The sequence below is a fragment of the Hypanus sabinus genome, chromosome 13, assembly GCF_030144855.1.
Source record: "Hypanus sabinus isolate sHypSab1 chromosome 13, sHypSab1.hap1, whole genome shotgun sequence".
Classification (NCBI taxonomy): Eukaryota; Metazoa; Chordata; class Chondrichthyes; order Myliobatiformes; family Dasyatidae; genus Hypanus; species Hypanus sabinus.
Genome location: NC_082718.1, coordinates 29,507,802 through 29,529,424, shown reverse-complemented (window position 1 = coordinate 29,529,424; position 21,623 = coordinate 29,507,802). Strand labels below are relative to the sequence as shown.

General features: G+C 45.3%; 1 protein-coding gene across 2 annotated transcripts in view; it reads left to right on the top strand.

Annotated features, from left to right (window-relative positions):
* The window catches only part of sema3d (sema domain, immunoglobulin domain (Ig), short basic domain, secreted, (semaphorin) 3D), a 276,802-nt gene that overhangs the window by 241,265 nt on the left and 13,914 nt on the right, over nucleotides 1-21,623 (top strand). For both annotated transcript variants that reach the window (XM_059987393.1, XM_059987392.1), the window contains exons 12-17: nucleotides 1,425-1,647; nucleotides 8,045-8,133; nucleotides 12,176-12,217; nucleotides 12,323-12,480; nucleotides 13,500-13,564; nucleotides 16,233-16,369. In XM_059987393.1, the coding sequence (XP_059843376.1) occupies nucleotides 1,425-1,647; nucleotides 8,045-8,133; nucleotides 12,176-12,217; nucleotides 12,323-12,480; nucleotides 13,500-13,564; nucleotides 16,233-16,369 (714 nt within the window). The remainder of the gene's footprint in view (nucleotides 1-1,424; nucleotides 1,648-8,044; nucleotides 8,134-12,175; nucleotides 12,218-12,322; nucleotides 12,481-13,499; nucleotides 13,565-16,232; nucleotides 16,370-21,623) is intronic.

Here is a 21,623-nt window from a genome sequence, read left to right as displayed (position 1 = left end):
ATTGTGTCTGAGGTGACAGACACTGCCACACAGCAGCTGGGCAGAGGGAGCTGAGGGTGAAGATCGCACAGCAACGGAGAGAATTTGTTGAAACTAACCTTTCAGCCACCAGAGGGCGAGGCAGCACTTTGCATGAAGAATCAGTCATTCTGCCTGCTGGAGGTGGTGAGATTTCAGCTAACATTGGAAAGAAAGTGAGTCGGAAGAGATTTACCTGTGGTTTAATCTGCTCTTTAGCAAAGTGCAGCCTGATCATGGTGTCTTCTCATTCCTTCCTCTTCAATCGGATTGACACTGAACTCACAGGAATTCAGATTCCGATTCATGGGACTGTTTGCCCTGAAGTGGAGGAGGCCAAGAGGTGACTTACAGAGGCTGGTAAAATCATGAGGGCTGTAGATAAGGTGGATGGCCACCGCCATTTACCCAGGCCAGGCAGCTAGAAACTCGAGGGCACAGGTTTGAGGTGAGAGGGTAAAAGGATCCATATAACAACTACAGCACGGAAACATCTCGGCCCTTCTACTCTGTGCCGAACGCTTACTCTCACCAAGTCCCACCTACCTGCACTCAGCCCATAAACCTCCATTCCTTTCCTGTCCATATACCTATCCAATTTTACTTTAAATGTCAATATCGAACCTGCCTCTACCACTTCTACTTGAAGTTGGTTCCACAACTCACTGAGTAAAGAAATTCCCCTCGTGTTACACCTAAACTTTTGCCCCTTAACTCTCAACTCATGCCCTCTTGTTTGAATCTCCCCTACTCTCAATGGAAAAAGCCTATCAACGCCAACTCTATCTATCCCCCTCATAACTTTAAATACCTCTATCAAGTCCCCCCTCAACTTCCTACACTCCAAAGAATAAAGACCTAACTTGTTCAACCTTTCTCTGTAACTTAGGTGCAGAAATCCAGGTAACATTCTAGTAAATCTTCTCTGTACTCTCTCTATTTTGTTGACATTTTTCCTATAATTCAGTGACCAGAACTGTATACAATACTCCAAATTCGGCCTTACCAATGCCTTGTACAATTCAACATTACATCCCAACTCCTATACTCAATGCTCTGACTTATAAAGGCCAGCATACCAAAAGCTTTCTTCACCACTCTATCCACACGAGATCCGAGGAAGGGGATCTGATAGGAGATACATGGAATGAGCAGCCAGCAGAACTGTTAGAAACAGGTACAATTACAACATGTAAAAGACATTTGGACAGGTACATGGATAGGAAAGGTTTAGAAGATTATGGGCCAAATTCAGGCAAGTGGGACTAGCTTGGATAGACACCTTGTTCAGCATAGACAGAAGTACCCGTTTCCTTCTTGTAAAATTCTATGACTATTTGTGACCTACTTGTTATAAAATTTCACAATGCACTGTTCTTTAAAAGTACTAATCTCTTCCCCAACAGTGCCCTAGTAAAACCTATGATCCCCTGATAAAGTCCACAAAGGACTTCCCGGATGAGGTGATCAGCTTTATCCGCTACCACCCGGTGATGTACCAGTCTGTGCACCCAATGGCGGCGAAGCCCGTCTTCACCAGGATCAACGTGGAGTACCGGCTGACGCAGATTGTGGTGGACCACGTGGTGGCTGAAGACGGACAGTACGATGTCATGTTCCTGGGCACAGGTAATTGGCTGCAGGTGGTTCACAGGTAACTGGCTGCAGGTAAATTCTGACAACAAGTAACTGCGGAGAACAGGTAATTGGGTGCATATAGTTAACTGGACTTCTTCATGCTGCCATAGTTTGGCACCTACAGATGCTGCCTGAACCCGAGTTCCAGCAGCCGATACCAGGATCTGCTGTGCCATGTATCTGAAATCATAAGCGGCCTCTCACCACACAAAACTCTGGGGGAACTCAGCATATCAGGCAGCATCTACGGAGAGTAATAAACAGCCAATGTTCCGGGCGGAGACACAGGCTCTTTATTGTTCTCCACAGATGCTGCCTGGCCTGGTGAGTTCCTCCAGCATTTTGTGTGTGCTGCTCTGGATTTCCAGCATCTGCAGAACCTTGTGTGTTTATAACTGCCTTTTCCAACTCCTGTTGTCCTGCAGATGGAGCTCTTTACCAACTCATGACATCCCCACCCCATCCTCTTCCAGAAGATGATTAAGACCTATACAACAGACTTAAAGACCATTTGGTGCATCGAGTTTGCTCCACCATTCCATCATGGCTGATTTATTATCCCTCTCAACCCCACTCTCCTGCCTCCTCCTGTAACCTTTGACACCCATACTAATCAAGAACCTATCAACATCCACTTTAAATATACCCAATGACTTGATAAGAGCTAACTTTGGCTATTTGGTCTACCACATCTGCTCTGCCATTCAACCATGGCTCTTCGTTTCAACCCCATTCTTCCATCTTCTTCCCATATCTCAAACCCCTTACTAATAAGGAACCTCTCCTATACTGCACTGCACGTTTTCAGGTGCTTTTACACTTTATTCTGCCTTTTTATTGTTTTTCCTGGTTCTGCCTGATTATGTATGATCTGATCTGTGTGAGCAGTATGCGAGACATGTTTCTCACTGTATCTGAGCTCAGCTCTGTGGGGGTCACATTGACAGAGCCGGTCCCTTTCCGGGACAAATTACAGACAGAACCGAGCCCAGTCAGGCCTGGAGACACACTTCGACAGGCTGGTCACTGACAACAGAACCTCATCACTAGAGGACATCAGTGTTTTTATTAGGGGATAATGATAGTAAAATCTTTGCTAATATCCTGTAACTTCCTCATCCATTTTATTAGGTGCGTTTTTTTTTGTCCCCAGCTGCCCTTGGCAGGATTGGCTCTGAAGTTAATGGATCAATAGTTCAGGCTTTTGAATGGTTGCCCAGTACATTCAATGGGAAGCCACCACAAGAGCTTTAACTCTGCCTCTCTCCCCCCACTCTTGCCACCCTCCCTCATCCCCCACCACCCCCTCACCATCTCAGATAACTTGGGTTGTTCACTCACACCTTGGCCAGGTTTCAACCTCACTGTAATTTTATGTGTCAGTGAAACCTTCCTCAGTTCAAAGTTCAGAGTAAATTGATTATCAAAGTATATATGTATCACCATATATTAATTTAATGGATAAATTTAATAAATATAAGTTTAGATAAACTTATAATCAAAGTGTATATATTGTCACTGTATACAACCCTGAGATTCATTTTATGTTCTATAGTAGAAAAACAGAACACAGGACAGTGTAACATCATGCTTCACCCACAACGTTGTGCTAGCAACTGATAGTCAGCAATTTTTATTTGCACAACTTGTCACTTGCACATTGGTTGTTTCTCAATCTTTGTTTATGTGTTGTTATATTTCCCTGCCAATGCCTGTAAGAAGATGAATGCTGTCATACAGTATATGTGCTTTTATAATAAATTTTACTTAGACCTTTGACTAAGATAAGCCTAAACACAGGAGATTCTGCAGATGCTGGAAATCCACACACACAGGAGGAACTCAGCAGGTCAGGCAGCATCTGTGGAAAAGAGCAAAGAGCTGAGGCTTCAGGCTGAGACCCATCAGCAGGACTGGAAAGGAAGGGGGAAGATGCCAGAATAAAAGAGTAAACCAGTTCCACAATCAATCTAACACTTCCCTCCCATTTTCCTTCTATCTGTTTGCCTATCTGAAGTCTCTTAAAGAAGTCCCTTAAATTTACCTGTCTCTACCCCGACTCCCAACAGAGTATTCCACACACACAACGCTCTGCATACAAAACCCATCACTGTCACACCCCCGTACATTCCCCCACTCACCTTAAATGGACGTCCCCTGGTATTGACCATTGAGACGTCCCCTGAGAAAAAATCCCTGGCTGTCTATCCATGCCTCTTCTCATCTTTTATCTCTTATCATGCAGTCATCTCTCATCCTCCTTTGCACCAAAGGGAAAAGTCATAGCTCGCTGACTTCTACTTCAGCAAGCGTCCTGGTAAATCTTGTCTGCATCCTCTCTAAAGCTTTCCAAATCCTTCCTATAATGAGGCGACCAGAACTGCACACGATACTGCGAGTGTGGTCTAATCAGGGTTTATAGAGCATAACTGTTGTCTGATCCTCTTCAGTTCTGTGTGTTGGCAAAGGGGTTTCTGTAAATGGTTTCATTAACTGGACGTTATTCCAGTGCACAGGAACCTGCTTGCTTCAGCTCTCTCAGGACGTGTGGCCCAGCCTGAAAATGCTAAAAATTAGTGTGGCTCTTTCCGCAGTGCAGACATCATGGACTGTACACACAATGAACCCTTTGTGTTACAATGCTATTTATGCAAATCAGACATAGACCAGCGTTTGGAATTCCACCAATGGCCCGGATGAGTTTTTCCATCATATTGTGGAAGGAGGTGTGGGGCAAGGGGTGAGGGGAGTGAGGCAGGAGGAGTTCAGACTGGAGGCGTGAATCAGAATGAAGGAGACTGAGGAAGGGGAGAGGAGAATGAGGCAGAGAGCTGAGGGCAGGGGAAGAGAAGTGAGGGAAATGAGATGGGAAAGGGCAGGTGAGGTAGGGAGAATGTGGGGTAAGGGGACTGGCAGACTACAGTGCACTTTGCAGCCATCCCTCCTCTTAGGCTGAGTGACACTCTCTCTCCGTTGTGGTACGTGGACTGACGAGCATCCACAGATAAGGACACCACCCTGGTCTGGCCGCTACACCCTCTCCTCGTCTCCCCTGTGCGCCCCTCGTGTCTCAGTGAGATCACCTCCGATTCCTTCAAACCCCACTCAGCATGGCCAGTTTTCCACAAACTTCCCCGGGGGGGGATACATCCTTCCTTGCACCAGTCCAGTGAATCCCCACTACCGTAGGGAGAACAACATTTCACACAATGCCCCAAGTGAGGTCTCCTCAAAAGCCTGCCCAATCCCAGTGGACCTTCCTTCTCTGCAAATTGCATTTGTCGTATAAAGGTCTGCTTCCGAGGGACTTCCTGCTGGGAGGTAACTGTTGGTCTTCAGTCTGTCTACACACCTGCGCTGCCAGGTTCCTCCATGCTGTTCTGTCCGTCATAGCAAGAGTTAAATCGAGAATGGTTAGAATAACTGTTATAGCAATAAGTTTATTTTTATGCAGTCCTGCTCCCCAGCACCCCCTCGGCTGTGCAGGTTGTTCACACAAACGGTGCATTCCACTGTATGTTTCGACGTACAAGCGATAACTAGATTTGAGTCTTAAAATTTTGAATCTTGCACGTTGGTGAATTGGTGTATTGTGGTCACATTTACTGAGATACAGAGAATAGCTTTTGTTTATGTTTGACCCAGACAGCTCATACCATACGTAAACACCCTGACAGAGTGAAAAGGTGCAGAATATACACTCAGTGGCTATATTATTAGGTACAGAAGTGGAACCTGGTGTGGTCTACCGCTGCTGTAGCCCACCCACTTCAAGGTTCAGCCTGTTGTGCGTTCAGAGATGCTCTTCTGCACACCACTGTTGTAACGCGTGGTCATTTGAGTTACTGTCACCTTCCTGTCAGCTTGAACCAGTCTGGCCATTCTCCTCTGACCTCTCTCATTAACAAGGCACTTCCCCCACTGAACTGCCCCTTCCAAGATGTTTTTTGCACCATTCTTTGTAAACTCTGGAAACTATTCTGTGTGAAAATCCCAGGAGATCAGCAGGTTCTGAGATACTCAAACCACCCCGTCTGGCACCAACAATCATTCCACAGTCAAAATAACTTAAATCACACTTTTCCCCTCATTTTGATGTTTGGCCTGAACAACAGCTGAACCGCTTGACCATGTCTGCATGCTTTTATGTGCTGAGTTGTTGCAGTCTAGATTGGCTGTTTAGATATTTGCATTAACAAGGAGGTGTGCCACATAAAGTGGCCACTGAATGAAATGTTAGGGAAAAAGTGCACTGCAGATGCTGCCTGGCCTGCTGAGTTCCTCCAGAATTTTGCATGAGTCACTCCAATGAAGTACAAGGGCTGCGATGAGGTAGACTGGGCGATCAAGAATTCATTTTTTAGTTTTTAAGAGGTCTGCTCATGAGTCAAATAACTGCAGGATAGAAGCTGTCCTTGATCCTGGCAATTCGTGCCTTAAAGCTTTTTTATCTTCTGCCTGATGGGAGGGGGCATGAAGTGAGAATATCCAGAGTGGGTAGGATTTTGATTATCCTGGCTGCTTAACCAGGGTGGCGGAGTGGAGATACGTCTCTACCAAAGGAGGTGTAGAGCACTCCTTCCCTATGCTGGCCTGCAGGTCACCTTGGGCAAGGTGTAGCATCTGCTTAGCCCCCCAATCAGTGTCCAGTGTCACTGTAGCCCCCCAGTCAGGGTCACGTAAAGCCCTGGGGGCAGGTGGTGGATGGACGTTTGAGCAGCTGGTGCAGATCACAAGTCCTGGCTCTGCGACCACTGACGCCAGGCAGACAATCTCTGAAGACTGGTTGGAGTCACCCGTCGCGTAAAGACACTGCCCAGAAGAAGACAATGGCAAACCATTTCTGTAGAAATATTTGCCAAGAACAATCATGGCCATGGAAAGTCCACTATCACCGACATCATATGATATGGCACATAACAGACGGATGGGCGGGCAGCCGCTTTACCAAGGCAGTGAGAAATGTGGACAAGACTCCATAGAGGGGAGGCTGGATTCTGTGATGTGCTGAGCTGTGTCCACCAATTCCCTGCAGTTTCCTGCGGTCATGTACAGAACAGTGGCCACACCAAACCATGTTGTATCCAGATCACATGCCTTCTGTGAATTGAACTGAAATGACTTTATTACTTTATACACGAGGAGTAAAAATCTTTACATTATGTGTCCGTCTAAATGTGCAATGTGCATTTTATAGTAATCTGTAATAAATTGTATGTACAACAGGACAGTCGATATAATGTAGAAATACAATGGTATCAGCATGAATTAAGCAGTCTGATGGCCTGGTGGAAGAAGCTGTCCCAGAGCCTGTCGGTCCTGGCTTTTATGCTGTGGTACCATTTCCCAGATGGTAGCAACTGGAACAGTTTGTGGTTGGGGTGACTCAGGTCCCCAACAATCCTTCGGGCTGTTTTTACACACCTGTCTTTGTAAATGTCCCGAATAGTGGGAAGTTCACATCTGTAAATGTGCTGGGCTGTCCACACCACTCTCTGCAGAGTCCTGTGATTGAGGGAAGTACAGTTCCCGTACCAGGCAGTGATGCAGCCAGTCAGGATGCTCTCAATTGTGCCCCTCTAGAAAGTTCTTAGGATCTGGGGGCCCATACACAACTTCTTCAACCGTCTGAGGTGAAAGAGGCGCTGTTGTGCTTTTATCACCACACAGCCGGTGTGTACAGGCCACGTGAGGTCCTCGGTAATGTTTATGCCGAGGAACTTAAAGCTGTTCACCCTCTCAACCCCAGATCCATTGATATCAGTAGGGGTTAGCCCGTCTCCATTCCTCCTGTAGTCCACAACCAGCTCCTTTGTTTTTGTGATGTTGAGGGAGAGGTTGTTTTCTTGACACCACTGTGCCAGTGTGATGATTTCTTCTCTGAGGGCTGCCTCATTATTATTTGAGATTAGGCCAATCAGTGTCGTATTGTCAGTAAATTTAATTAGCAAATTGGAGCTGTGGGTGGCGACACAGTCATGAGTATACAGAGAGTAAAGGAGGGGTGCACTAATAAAATAGAAATAACTCAGCCAATCTTGCTCCCCAAAGTTGTTGGAAATGTTAGTCTTTTGGGTTGTTACCCTTATTCTCACTTCCCCAACACTACATGTTCTGTAAAGGGCCCGGATTGGATGGGCAAAATGAGCAAGTCAGATTTCAAGTTCAGATTTATAGTGATTTTAATGTGTGTGTGTGCGGATATATAAAAAAAACCAAATGAAACAATGTTCCTCCGGATGACGGTGCACCCACAGAGCATTTATCACACACAGCACCGAAAATAAAGTATTACAATAATTAAGTCAATAAAATAAAATTGAAAATGTTCTACTTGCTTCATTTTCTCCAGGAAGTGTTTTGAAGTATTGATTTTGTTTCGGTGCAGATATTGGCACAGTTTTGAAAGTGGTGAGCGTCACCAAGGAAAACTGGGTGATTGAGGAAGTCATCCTGGAGGAGCTGCAGGTGTTTAAGGTAAGGAGGGGTCCTGAGGATTAACCTCGGTCACGGTCATACCTTTTGCCGTGTGGCCCATATCCATAGCATCACATGGCACAGAGTTACACAGTAAAAGGCCCTTCGGCCCAAAAGCTCTGTGCTGACCAACATCCCCATTCCCCCACCTTCAGCCCATGTCCCTCCAAACCGCTCCTTTCTATATAAACGTCGTTAATGTATCTACCTCAACCATTTCCTCTGGCGGCTCATTCAATGTATGGACCACCTTCTGGGTGAAAAATTTGTCCCTCAGGTTCCTATTAAGTCTCTCCCCTCTACCTTAAACCTGTGCCCTCTAGTCCTTGATTCCCCAACCCTGGGAGAGGCTGCGCACATTCACCCTGTCTGTGCCCCTCATGATTTTAAACAGCTCAATCAGAAAGCTCATTCTTCTGTCCCCCGAAGGAAAAGGTTCATCTGCTCAGCCTTTCTCCATAACCCACCCCGCCGCTGTCCGTAAGGAGTTTGTAGTTTCTCATGCGACTGCATGGGTTTCCTCCATAGGTTCCCGATTCCTCCCACTTTTCCGAGATGTACCTGTTAGGGTGGGCATGCAATGCTGGCGGCAGAACCATGGGGCGGGCCACCCCAGCTCATCCACAGATTCTGCTGGTTCTTGATGCAAATGATGGATTTCACTGTATGTTTCGATGCTTCAAAGTAATTTGACTAATAAATCTAATCCAATCTAACAATTCCCGTCTTCGCAACATCCTTGTAAATTTTCACATTCTTTCATCATCTTTCCTACAGCAGAGAGGATAAAACTGCACTGCACTTTCTCTGTAACTGTAATACTTTATTACACATTCTATTGCTCTTTTCCCTTGTGCTACCTCAACCCAGTGTTGTCCTGAAGTGGATCTGGGATGGACGGTACACAAAAACATTGCAGCTCAGTGCACGTGACCAAACAATTTACCAATATTCCAAATGCAGTTCATCAACGTCTTGTGCAACTGCAATACAACATCCCCACTTCTGTACTCAACGACCTAACTAATGATGACCATTGTGCCAAAAGCCTTCTTCACCATCCTGTCTAACTGTGACACCACTTTCAGGGAACCATGCACCTGTACCCCATCCTACAATAGGGAACAGGAGAGCCTCTGTCCTACAACATTCCCCAGGACCCTGTCATTCACGGTGAAATTCCTACCCTGGTTTGTCCTGCCACAAGGAACACCTTGTACTTATCGACTTAAACTCCATTTGTCATTTCCTCGGACCACTTACCCAGCTGATCAATATTCCTCTATAATTCCTCATATCCATCTTCACTGTTAACACTTCCACATATTTTAGATTCATAGGAGATATTTGGTCCATTGTGTCTAAGCCCGCTCTCCATGCTCTCCAAGGTGTTACATTAACCTCGGTGGGGAAACCGTGAGGCAAATATAAAGACAGATAACAAATCTTTACTGCAATGCTGGTAACACGTACAGAATATTGGAGCAACACAGCTGGTCAGTCAGCATCTATGAAGAGGAATAAACAGTCAAAGTTTCAGGCTGAGATTCTTTAGTTGTCCAATCCTAATGAAGAGACTTTGCCTGAAACATCAACTGGTTATTCATTTTCACAGATTCTGCCTCATCAGCTACACTCCACCAGCATTTTGCATGCGTCACTCTGGATTTCCAGCATCTGCAGAATCTCGTGTGTTCATATTCACAACAATGCTGGTATCAGGTCCAAGCCGACACTTCAAATTCTTTCTCATCACACCTGCCTTTGATAAGTGATCAACAAATTTCTTGGGATTAACGAGAAGCTGATAAATTGGCTCCAGGTGAAAGCTAAGAAGCTTCTCCTACAGCTAATTAAATGGAATTGGGTGTGTGGATGGAGAGGGTCTCTGCTTGTATCAGTGAGCAGAATGTACTGGCTGTGAGGCACATGATGTAAATGCTGCTTGGGCCAGTTGTTCCAGAAAAAATGCAGCCTACAATGTCAAAGTAAATGTATTAACAAGGTACGTATATGTGACCATGTACTGTACTACCTTGAGATTCATTTTCCTGTAGGCATTTTCAGGAAAATAAATAAATGCAAAAGAATTTACAGAATCTACACATAAACAAAGACTAACAAACAACCGATATGCAAAAGAAGGGGCTAATTGTGCAAATAATTAAATATACTGAGTGTAACAAGCAAGAGAAAATCTGCAGATGCTGGAAATAGGAAATGTTGGAGGAACTCAGCAGGCCAGGCAGCGTCTATGGAAAAGAGTAAACAGTTGACATTTCGGGTCAAGAGCTTTCATCAGGATCGGATCCTTCTTTCTTGACTCTGTAGGCTGAAGAATCAGTTCAGTGTTGTGGAGAGTGATGTCATCCACACTGGTTCAGGAGCCTGATGGTTGTCAGGTAATAACTGTTCCTGACTTTGACTATGATTCAACAGTAAGCTGGCTCACAGCTGTACAGTGGGGAAACGGCAGAGTCTTCAATTGTCTTCTTGCTGGTGGCAGGAGCAGGCTCTATTGAGGAAAAGTTTAAGGGTATTTAATAACTAAATTGAAATTGTAGTTGAGAGAGCATAGTGTTTAATTGTCAGATCTGTCAGTGTTTCTGCTTGGTCTCCGTGTTCTGATTTTATTCTGTGGAAAGTAGGAGACAGAGTGGTAACCTTATAAATATATAGACATATAGAACAGTACAGCACAGTACAGGCCCTTCGTCCTACAATGTTGTGCTGACCCTCAAACCCTGCCTCCCATATAACCCCCTACCTTAAATTCCTCCATATACCTGTCTAGTAGTCTCTTAAACTTCAATAGTGTATCTGCCTCCACCACTGACTCGGGCAGTGCATTCCACCCACCAACCACTCTCTGAGTGAAAAACCTTCCTCTAATATCTCCCTTGAACTTCCCTCCCCTTGAGCCATGTCCTCTTGTACTGAGCAGTGGTGCCCTGGGGAAGAGATGCTGGCTGTCCATTCTGTCTATTCCTCTTAATATCTTGTACACCTCTATCATGTCTCCTCTCATCCTCTTTCTCTCCAAAGAGTAAAGCCGTAGCTCCCTTAATCTCTGATCATAATCTATACTCTCTAAACCAGGCAGCATCCTGGTAAATCTCCTCTGTGCCCTTTCCAATGGTTCCACATCCTTCCTATACTGAGGCGACCAGAACTGGACACAGTACTCCAAATGTGGCCTAACAAGAGTTTTATAGAGCTGCATCATTACATCGCATCTCTTAAACTCTATCCCTCGACTTATGAAAGCTAACGCCCCATAAGCTTTCTTAACTACCCTATCTACCTGTGAGGCAACTTTCAGGGATCTGTGGACATGTACCCCCACATCCCTCTGCTCCTCCACACTACCAAGTATCCTGCCATTTACTTTGTACTCTGCCTTGGAGTTTGTCCTTCCAAAGTGTACCATCTCACACTTCTCCAGGTTGAACTCCATCTGCCACTTCTCAGCCCACTTCTGCAACCTATCAATGTCTCTCTGCAATCTTTGACAATCCTCTACACTATCTACAACTCCACCAACCTTTGTGTCATCTGCAAACTTGCCAACCCACCCTTCTAACCTCACATCCAGGTCGTTAATAAAAATCACAAAAAGTAGAGGTTCCAGAACAGAAAAATATGTTTAGGATTGTGAGAGGCATTGACAAGGTGGCTGGTAACAGTCTGTCCCCAGGGTAGGGGAGACCAAAACGATGGGGCATAGCTTTAGGGTGAGAGGGGTAAGATTTAAAAGAGAAAATTTCAGAGGTGGGTGGTGAACTGCCAGAGGAAGTGGTTGAGGTATGTACAACTTGGAGCACTTGGACAAGCACATGGAGGGAATGCAGGAAATTGGGAGTATTTGGGGGGTACTGTGATCAGCATAGACTATTTGGGCTGAAGGGCCTGTTTCCATGCTGAATTCCTCTATCACTCCAGGACTACAAACAGGTTTGACCCACCGATCCGTTCTGATCTCGCTAACAATTAGCTAGATTTGAGATCTGCCATAATTATCGTTTCCATTTTCTTTCTCCAGGGTCATTCCCCAATATTGAACATGGAGATCTCTGCCAAACAGGTAAGCTCAAACGGCTGAGTATTACTGTAAACTCTTATCTCACTTTTATCTTTCTATTTCCCAGAGACCACAGAAAGTAACTAACGGTTGATGGTGTCTCTACAGCAACAGTTGTACATCGGCTCCAGGGACGGGCTGGTCCAGCTCTCCCTGCATCGCTGTGATACCTACGGTCAGGTCTGTGCTGAGTGCTGTTTGGCCAGAGACCCTTACTGTGCTTGGGACGGTATCTCCTGTTCCCGTTACATGCCAGCATCCAAGCGGTAAGTGTCCACTCTGCTGGTTGCGGTTTCCGCGTGCTATATAACCTGTTCCTTGTGTTGTGCTTGATTACATATTTTTGGTTTCACGGAAACAATGAATCCTAGGAAGATACAACACAGAAATGGACACCTTCAGCCCCTTTACTATGCTGAACATGATGTCTACTGCATTCCCACCTGTCTATGTTAGGCCTATATCCCTCACACCTGTTCCATCCCAAAGCCTGTCCACACACGTTTAAAATGTTGTAACTGTCAGGAGCACAAAAGCAGGCCCTTCAGCCCAATTTGCCCATGCCAAATCTGTTGCTAAGTGGGGTAATGTTCCCATTTGGCCCGTAGTGTTTTACACCTCTCCAATACATGTACTTACTTAGGTAGCTTCTAAATGTCTCTAATGTGTCTGGCTCAGCCATTATTTCTGGCAGCTCGTTCCAAATACACACCACCCTGTGCGTTAAGAAGCTTCCTCTGAAATCCCTTTTAAATCCCTCACCTCTGATCTAAAACCTGCACCTCCCCTTCCTGGGAAAAAGACTGTGTGCTTTACCCCTATCTCTGCCCCTCTATCTTATACACCTCTGTCTCCTTACGTTCTCAAGAATAAAACCCTGGACTACACTACCTCTACCTGTAATTCAGACTCCCAAGTCCGCGCAACGTCCTGGTAAATATTTGCTGCATTCTTTTCTAGTTTAATAACATCCTTCCTATAACAGGATCAAAACTGAAGGCAAAAAACTTAGTATCCTCCTCTACCACCTCTTCTGGCAGCTTGTTCTAAATACCCACCACCCTCTGTGTGGAAAAAAGTTCACAAGAGTCTACATTTTAACACGTAGTAGGCGTAATAAAACAACAGTGCTCATTGTCGGAGACAGAAGAGTTAAGAGCTACAAACTGCAAAAACACTTTCACAGTCTGAACCACTTTGCTGTGGTGATTTTCCATTCCTTCTGACTGTTGGATCAAACGTAATTGCAGATGACATTTCATTGGCATTTCTGATGTCTGTGCAGGCGGACGAGACGTCAGGATGTGAAGCACGGAGACCCAGTCAGCCAGTGCTGGGACCTGGAGGAAAGTGAGTGTTGGGGGATTCAGTGTAAAGTGAATGACGATGCTTCATATTTGGTCAATCCCACCTGAGCACATCTACACAGAGCCCTGTCACAGGACAGCAGCACCCGTCGTCAAGCGCCCCCAACATTCAGGCCATGCCATCTTCTCACTGCTACCTTCAGGAAGGGGGTACAGGAACCTCAAGCCCCACAACACCAGATTCCAGAGCAGTTATTGCCCTGCAACCATCAGGCTTCTGAACTTGCATGGGTAACTTCACTCACCTCAACTCAGAATTGAATCCACTCACTTTCAGGAATTGACAGCTCATGTTCTGATACTATTTTTGCAGAATTTGTTTTCTTTTGCACGTTGGTTTTTGTCAGTTTTTTCATAAATTCTGTTGTATTTCTTTATTTTCCTGTAAATGCCTGCAAGAAAATGAATCTCAAGGAGACATACACGTACTTAGATAATAAATGTACTTTCAGCTTTGACTTGTATTTCCAGCCCCAATGATGAAGGAGGGTGTTTTTATTCCAAAGTTCACCACCATCTGAGTGGGTAGTGTCTGAGATTCTACATTTCCATCCAGCCTTTGTGACCCTGAACATCAGCGTAAGAGAAATGTCATAATTTGTCAAATTACTTTTTTTTAAAAAAAAGTTTTTGCATAATCTTAGGAACTTCAGATGTGGTTCATTAATTTGGTGCCACGGAATGGGCTAGGTTCATCAAACTCTTGGAATTTTACCCGTGTTCCAGTCAGCATGTCCTGGAGTGCTTGCCGGGTAAAAGCTTGTCATTTATAAAGGCAGGGAGAATCTGAAGTAATTTGATTATCAGATTTTGAGTTTGAGATTAGGACAACGTAAGGAAGGTGGGGATGTTGTGGGGCAGGTCCATGGAAGAGGAGGACCTGAGTGGATGTAATCCACCAGTGACTTGTACTTGAGTCGCGTCTTTAACCAAAAGAAAGGCTTCAGGGAGTTGGACAGGCCTTTGTCAGTGCTGGGTATTCACTCTGAAACCATGGCGACAGTTGGCATTCCCACAGAGACTCAGGAAATCTTTGGCTTCCAATCATTGGATGAGCTAGGAAATGCCAAGAAAGGAGCTAATCTCTCTTTTGGATAAGCAGTTGTTTAATCTTTCTATTTAATCTCTAATTTTTAAAAACTGACTTGTGGACGGTTCCAAAAATTGTTTTAACTGTTCCAGTATTTCTTCTTGCAGAGACCATAAGACCATAACACATAGGAGCAAATTAGGCCATTCAGCCCATCAAGTCTGTTCCACTATTCAATCATGGCTAAGTTATTATCTCCCTCAACCTCATTTTCCTGCCAGAGAGTGGTGAATCTCAGGAATTCTCTGCCCTGAGGTGGTTGTGGAGGCTGTAAGTAGTCAGAGAAAAAGTATCTAAACTTTTAAAAGATGAGGAAGGTGATAGAAAATGGTAGAGAGCGAGGATTTGAATCTAGGGCAGATCACCTGTGATCATATTGAATAGTAGGAAGCAGTGAGTGGTTTAAATTTAATATAGACAACAAACACAGGAAAGTCTGCAGATGCTGGAAATCCAAAGCAACAACTATCAGAAGACCAGGGAGCGCGCGCACACACACACCTCCCACCCCCCCACCCCACCAAGACCCTGAGAACCATTCATTCTTTTACACAACCACTCTGGAAGTTCTGGAGCCACGTGACCGAAGAGGATTCAGATGAGCAAGAATACCTCGAAAGAATGAAGATTCCCAACGTTCTCTGGGACCTGATCCTTGACCTCACTCCGACATTAATAACCTCACTCATCGCAACTCTGAACTGATTCTTAATGCTGTTTATTTTAATTTGCACAGTTTGCCATCTTTTACACTTTGGTTATTTGTTGGTCTTTGTTTATTTATAGTTTTTCATAAATTCTATTGTATCTCTTTACTTTCTTGTAAAGCCTGCAAGAAAATGAATCTCAAGATAGTATATGGTAACATATCCAAAATTTGATGTTAAATTTACTTTGAATTTTGATGCCCTTGTGAACTGTATTCCTATGGATGATGAATCTGTGGAATTCATTGCTGTGAAGGCCAAGTCATTGGGAATATTTTAAGTGGAGGTTGATAAGTTCTTGATTACTAAGGGTGGTATAGGTTATGGTGAGAAGGCAGGTTAATGAGGTTACGAGGGACAATAAATCAACCATGATAGAATGGCAAATCAGATTTCATGGGCTGAATGGCCTGTTATGCTCATACATCTTATGGAATCTTCCACCTGTGTGATCTGTGGAAGTGAAGTTAGACTCCTGACTAATGGTCTGGCCATTTAATATTCAGAAGTCAGTGCATGAAGTGGTCTCTGTAGAAAGTTGCAGTAATTCTTCATTACAATAGTATAAATGATATAATTTATTGCAAATATCTTCCTGATTAGTCCCTGCTGGAACCTGAGACACAGAGAAAATGTCAGTATTAGCAGCGTTTCTGTGATGCTGACCTATTTCCTGGTATTCCTGCTGTTTTTCTGGAATGGCTGATGTATGAGATTATCTCCTTGCTGGAATCAAACTTACCAGCCGGTCCGTATCCACACTGCACAGGGCCCGATTCCCCCCTCGAGAGACGTGGTGCGTGTCCTGATGTGACTGTAACACCTGTACTGATCTCACTGCTTGTGATTGACAGGTATGAACAGGGAGAGTGACGAGAAGCTGATGTTCGGTATCGAGTTTAACTCCACTTTCCTGGAGTGTCTCCCCAAATCTCAGCAAGCCTCGATCCGGTGGTTTGTTCAACGCCCCGGCAATGATTATCGGGAGGAGGTAAGATTTATTTACCACACGTACATCAAAGCAGAGTGAGATGTGTCGTTTGTGTTAGAAACCTGCACACACGGATGTGCTGGGGGAGCAGCAGTCCGCAAATACCGCCACACATTCCAGCGCCAACATATCATTCCCACAATGCTCGGCAGATCGACACGGGTCACGGCAACATAGAACAGTGAAACAAGGCTCATTGCCTCCTCCGACACACGTGCACAGTCCCCTAACCCCTGGACGGGCCATCTCCTCCAGCTTCTCGTGAAATTGTGGATTTGCAGACACTGGGTCCTGATTTCCCCTGCGAATCTAGACCAAAGTTCTCTGTACTAATCTGCGTTCAATGGAGTTATTTATAACCTAAAGAGGCCAGAACTAGGTTTATTGTCTCTACTTTTGCAGTGAAATTTGTGGTTTATGGCTGCAGTACAGTGTGAAGATATAAGTGAAGACAGTGTGAAGACTATAAATTACAAAACAAAAGAGAATAGTGAGATACTGTTCTTGGGTTCATTGTTGGTTCAGAAAGATGACAAGAGTAAGGGATAAAGATGTTCCCGATTCATTGAGTGTGTGTCTTCAGGCTCCTGTACCCTCTCACTGATGGTAGTAATGAGAAGAGGGCATGGTGAGGGTACTGAGTGATGAATACTACCTTCTTGAATCACCTTCTTATGAAGGTGTCATTGACACTGTCACAACTCTTTGTCCTGCACTTCCTCTGTCACGATAACGCTTCATTCTGAATCTGAATCAGGGTTTATTATCACTGACATGTCATGAAGTTCTTTGTTTTGTGGCTGCAGTGCAAGATATAAAAAATTACTGTAAGTTAAAATAATAAATAAAAAGCCCAAAAGAGGAATTGTGATGTAGTATTCATGGGCTGTTCAGAAATCTGATAGTGGAGAGGAAGAAGCTGTTCTTAAAAAATCGAGTGTGTGTCTTCAGGGTCCTGTATCTCTTCCCTAATGAGTGGAGGGCATGTACTGGTGACAAGGGTGCCAGCGCCTTGAAGTTAGCCACAATTATCAGCTGCCGAGCTGGCTGTGAGTGGAGAACTTAGGGAGACTGAGAAAGGACTGGCAAGGGGACAGAGTGTCTTGCTCCATGTGGGGCCAGTGATCCAACCGGCCAAACGTGTGTCGACCATAGAGTGCCCGCTCCTGTGAAGGAGGACTCGCCTTGTGCTCACAGGGCTGACGTCTGTCCCGGTCAGAACGAGGAGATCGGCTCACTCTGCGGCTGACTCCTCACTAATGGAAAATTAAGTTGATGACCGGGGAGGGTGAGGGTCCTGTTGGCAGTGGTTTCCTAGAATGCTGACAAGAACCAGTACGCATCCTGGACTCTCAAAACCACAGTGATCCTTACCTACTGGCTGGCCCTGTGGGTGATGGTGGACACTGCATAGACCACTTTACAAATGGGTCTAGGTCAGGTGGAAATCCTAGTCACTCTGGCCTGCTTCTGTGGCTACTAAACTCCGTGGTTACACTGCAGATCAGAATCTGGTTCTTTATAAATTGGAATTGGTTTATTATTGTCACATGTACCGGGATGCAGTGAAAAACTAGGCTTGCAAACTGTTCAAACAGATCAATTCATTACACAATGCATTGAGGTAGAACAAGGAAAAACACGGTATTGTCTTACTCCGTCGCTGCTTGCTGAGAGGTGGGCCACGCTTCCACCTGATTACTGTTTTTGGGGGGGGGGGGCTGTCCTCCGCTCCCCGTTCTGCTGAGTTAGAGCCAAAACAGTCTCCAAAACCACTGAATGAAGGCACCATTCCTTCTCCGCTCTGTCCTGCGGTGGGAAGGAATGGAGCTAATACTGAGAGGTGCTCATGTGTCATTTATCAGTGTTCTCACGCACAATTAAACATCGCTGACTTGTGAGGACAGAAGTATTTCAATCTGGCACTTCAAAGCTGTGGTGAGTGTTTATGCACATGTCCGCTGTGCCTTCCTTTGTGCTCCTTTCAAACCTGCTTTGATGTTGTGTAAACATTCAGTTTTGCTAAGTGCCAACAGCGGTAGACACTCTCCCACACGATTCAAGCTCCTTCAGATTTTTACGCCTCCACCAAAGGCCCATCTCGCCCTGGAATTATCTTCCGACTGACTCGCACAGGTTCAATCTGAATCTGCAGTCGTCCTGAGAAAAATTCAGTTCTCGCAACATCCTGCAATGGTTGTGGTCAATGTCCAGAGCGAAGGTTAGAGTTTAGATTCGAGGAATCTCTGAAAAATCAGTATTAGTTAATATCACTGGAATATGACATGAAATTTATTGCTTTGTAGCAGCGGTACAGTGCATGACATAAAAATTTCTGTAAGTTACATAAATAACTAAATAATACAAAAGAGGGATAGTGAAGTTGTGCTCCTGTGTTCGTGGTCCATTCAGAAATACAGGTTTCCCCCGCTATCCGAAAGTAGAGTGTTCCTATGAAACCTTTTATAAGCCAAAATGTCGTAAAGCGAAGAAGCAATTACCATTAATTTATATGGGAAAAATTTTTGAGCGTTCCCAGACCCAAAAAATAACCTACCGCATCATACCAAATAACACATAAAACCTAAAATAACACTAACATATAGTAAAAGCAGGAATGATATGAAAAAAATACACAGCCTACATGAAGTAGAAGTAATGTATGTACAGTGTAATTTCACTTATGCAGGCAAGTTCAACGCAGGCACAATATCTTTATTTTGTTCACCATGGTTGAAACGCTTAATTACATCCAGTTTTACACTAAGCGTAACAACCTTACGAGCTCCCTAAAGCTTTTCTGATACCTTAGGAAAATCTTGCTAACGGATACACAAAATAAATCGAGATAAAGCACAGATGCTCACAGACACGTGTTTAAACTATGGCGGCTTGATGCTGAGATGCTGAGTGTAGTTCCCGGGGAAGGAGCTTGACGGTACCACTCTCGCTGCTCGGGGTGCGCGCTGCCTCTACAACAGCTCGCTGCAAAACAAACGCTGAACGCTATTTTTGCTTTTCGCCTTTTTTCGTAAAAGCGAAAATCCCCTTCGGATTTCTTTTGGCTTGCAAAAACAGGTACTAATGTAGGTCTTTCGTAAAAGAAAAGTGGTGTAAGTTGAACTTTCGAAAAGCGGGGGATGCCTGTATGACAGCAGGGCAGAAGACCATAAGATACAGAAGCAGAGTTAGGCCATTTACCCCACTGAGTCTTTTCTGCCATTCTATTATGCCTGATTTATAATCCCTCTCCTTAATTATCCCTCTTTATTAACCCTATTCTCCTACCCTTCTTCCCATAACCTTTGATGCCCTGACTAATTAAGAACCTATCAACTTTAACTGTACCTGAAGAAGTTGTTGCCAAAACATTGGGTATGTGTCTTTAGGCTCCTGTAGCTCCTCCCTGACAGTAGTCATGAGAAGAGGGCATGTCCTGGATGGTGAGGGTTTTTAGTGATGGATGCCACCTCCAGAGACATCACCAATTGAGGATGCCTCAGTGGTGGGAAGGGTTGTGCCCATGATGGAGCTGGCTGAGTCTGTAACCTTCTGCACCCTCTTGCCATCTGGATTTGAACCTGATGCAGTTCAAGGTGTTGCTTGTGCCAGAGAGGCATCGGAGGAGGTGGTGTGCAGTCTAACGGTGAGTGATTGTCTTGGTCACTTTTCACGCGATCACAAGGCCATGTTGGACATGATTAACGCGGAATGCTGCAAGTCTGATTCGCTGCTTCATTGGCAGACAGTGGGGGAGCTGTGTGGCCTAGGTCATAGCGAGGACTAGGCCTCAAGCGGCGGTGTGGCCTGTTTCCAGCTGCCCAGGAGAGAGGCGCCAGAGTTGGTGAGCTCCACTAGGGGGCGGCGTGACACAGCGTACAAGCTGGAGTCAGCGCTGGCCCCCAGTGTTAACTCGGCAGAGGCAAACTGTACTGTATTCGACTGCAGACTGCTGCAACGTTCATGGATTTAGGGTCTTATATTATATACACTTCTTGTGAGACTGTATTTTACTGATATCTTGTATGTGGTGTGTGTGTGACTGTTGGTATTGTGTTTTGCATCTGGACCCTGGAAGAACGCTGTTTCATTTGGCTGTATTCATGTATGGTTGAATGACAATTAAACTTGAACTTGATCCTGTGCATTGGAGCCTCCATCCCAGTGTAAAAGCCCACAGTGGGTGAAAATCTAAGACAACTGCAGATGCTGGAATCCTGCAACAAAATGTGCCACTTGCATCGATGATCAAGACAAACTGGGAATGTGCCAGTGCCGTGCTTCGGGTACCAACATGGCATGGCCACAGCTCACTGACCCTAGCCTGTATGCCTTTGGACTGTGGGGGGAAACCCACGTGGTCCCATGGGGCGAACGTACAAACTCCTTGCAGACTACAGCAGGAATTGGACTCCGATCGCTGGCGCTGTGACGCGTTACACTGGCCATAACGCTACAGTGCTGCCCTTCCAGTCGTCTCAGAGAGGCAACCAGCTCTGGAGTAAGAAACGAACTCCCGGAGGAGCTCAGAGGGTCAGAGAGTGTCCGTGGGGAGAAATGGACGGCTGATCTGGACAGAGAGGGGAAGCGAACTGCGGAGGAACTCAGCGGGTCAGGCAGTGTCAGTGGAGGGAAAGTGACAGTGGAAGTTTCAGGCTGAGACTCTTCAATTGGACTAGGCCTGAAGCTCACTTCTTCAGCGGGGATGCCTGTCTTCAATCTTGAGGATATCAGAACTACAAGCTCAGTGATTCCTGCTGTGGGTGGGAGCAGTTTGCAGTGGGCTCCCACAGTTGAGAAACAGCAATTGTTTCCGTTCTACTTGCTCACCACCTCCTGGTTTCTGAAGACTCCACATGGCCAACAGCAATGTGTGAACCTTGTCAGTGGCTGACAGATTAATTTACCACCCATACCTACACAGAGGATCATTCACATCAATTGTAAATTGTACCAAATTTCACAGCATGTTTAAGAGACAACAGGTGGGGGGTGCTGGGGAGGAAGTAGAAGTGAAAAGTGCCTGAGGAAATTGCTGAGTTTCAGCCACATCCGACATCAATCTTGTGGTGCAGACTGGAAGAGGCCAAACTCCTGAATCGCAAACACCTGAGTGCTCACTCAGAGACAGGTGCAGTGACTTCAAAGATGCATGGCAGCTCCAGAGAGACCCAGCCAGTCAATGCTGAAATTAAAAGGAACACTTACCCAAGGCAGTTAGGAACGGGGTGTACCACAAATCAGACGCCCTTTC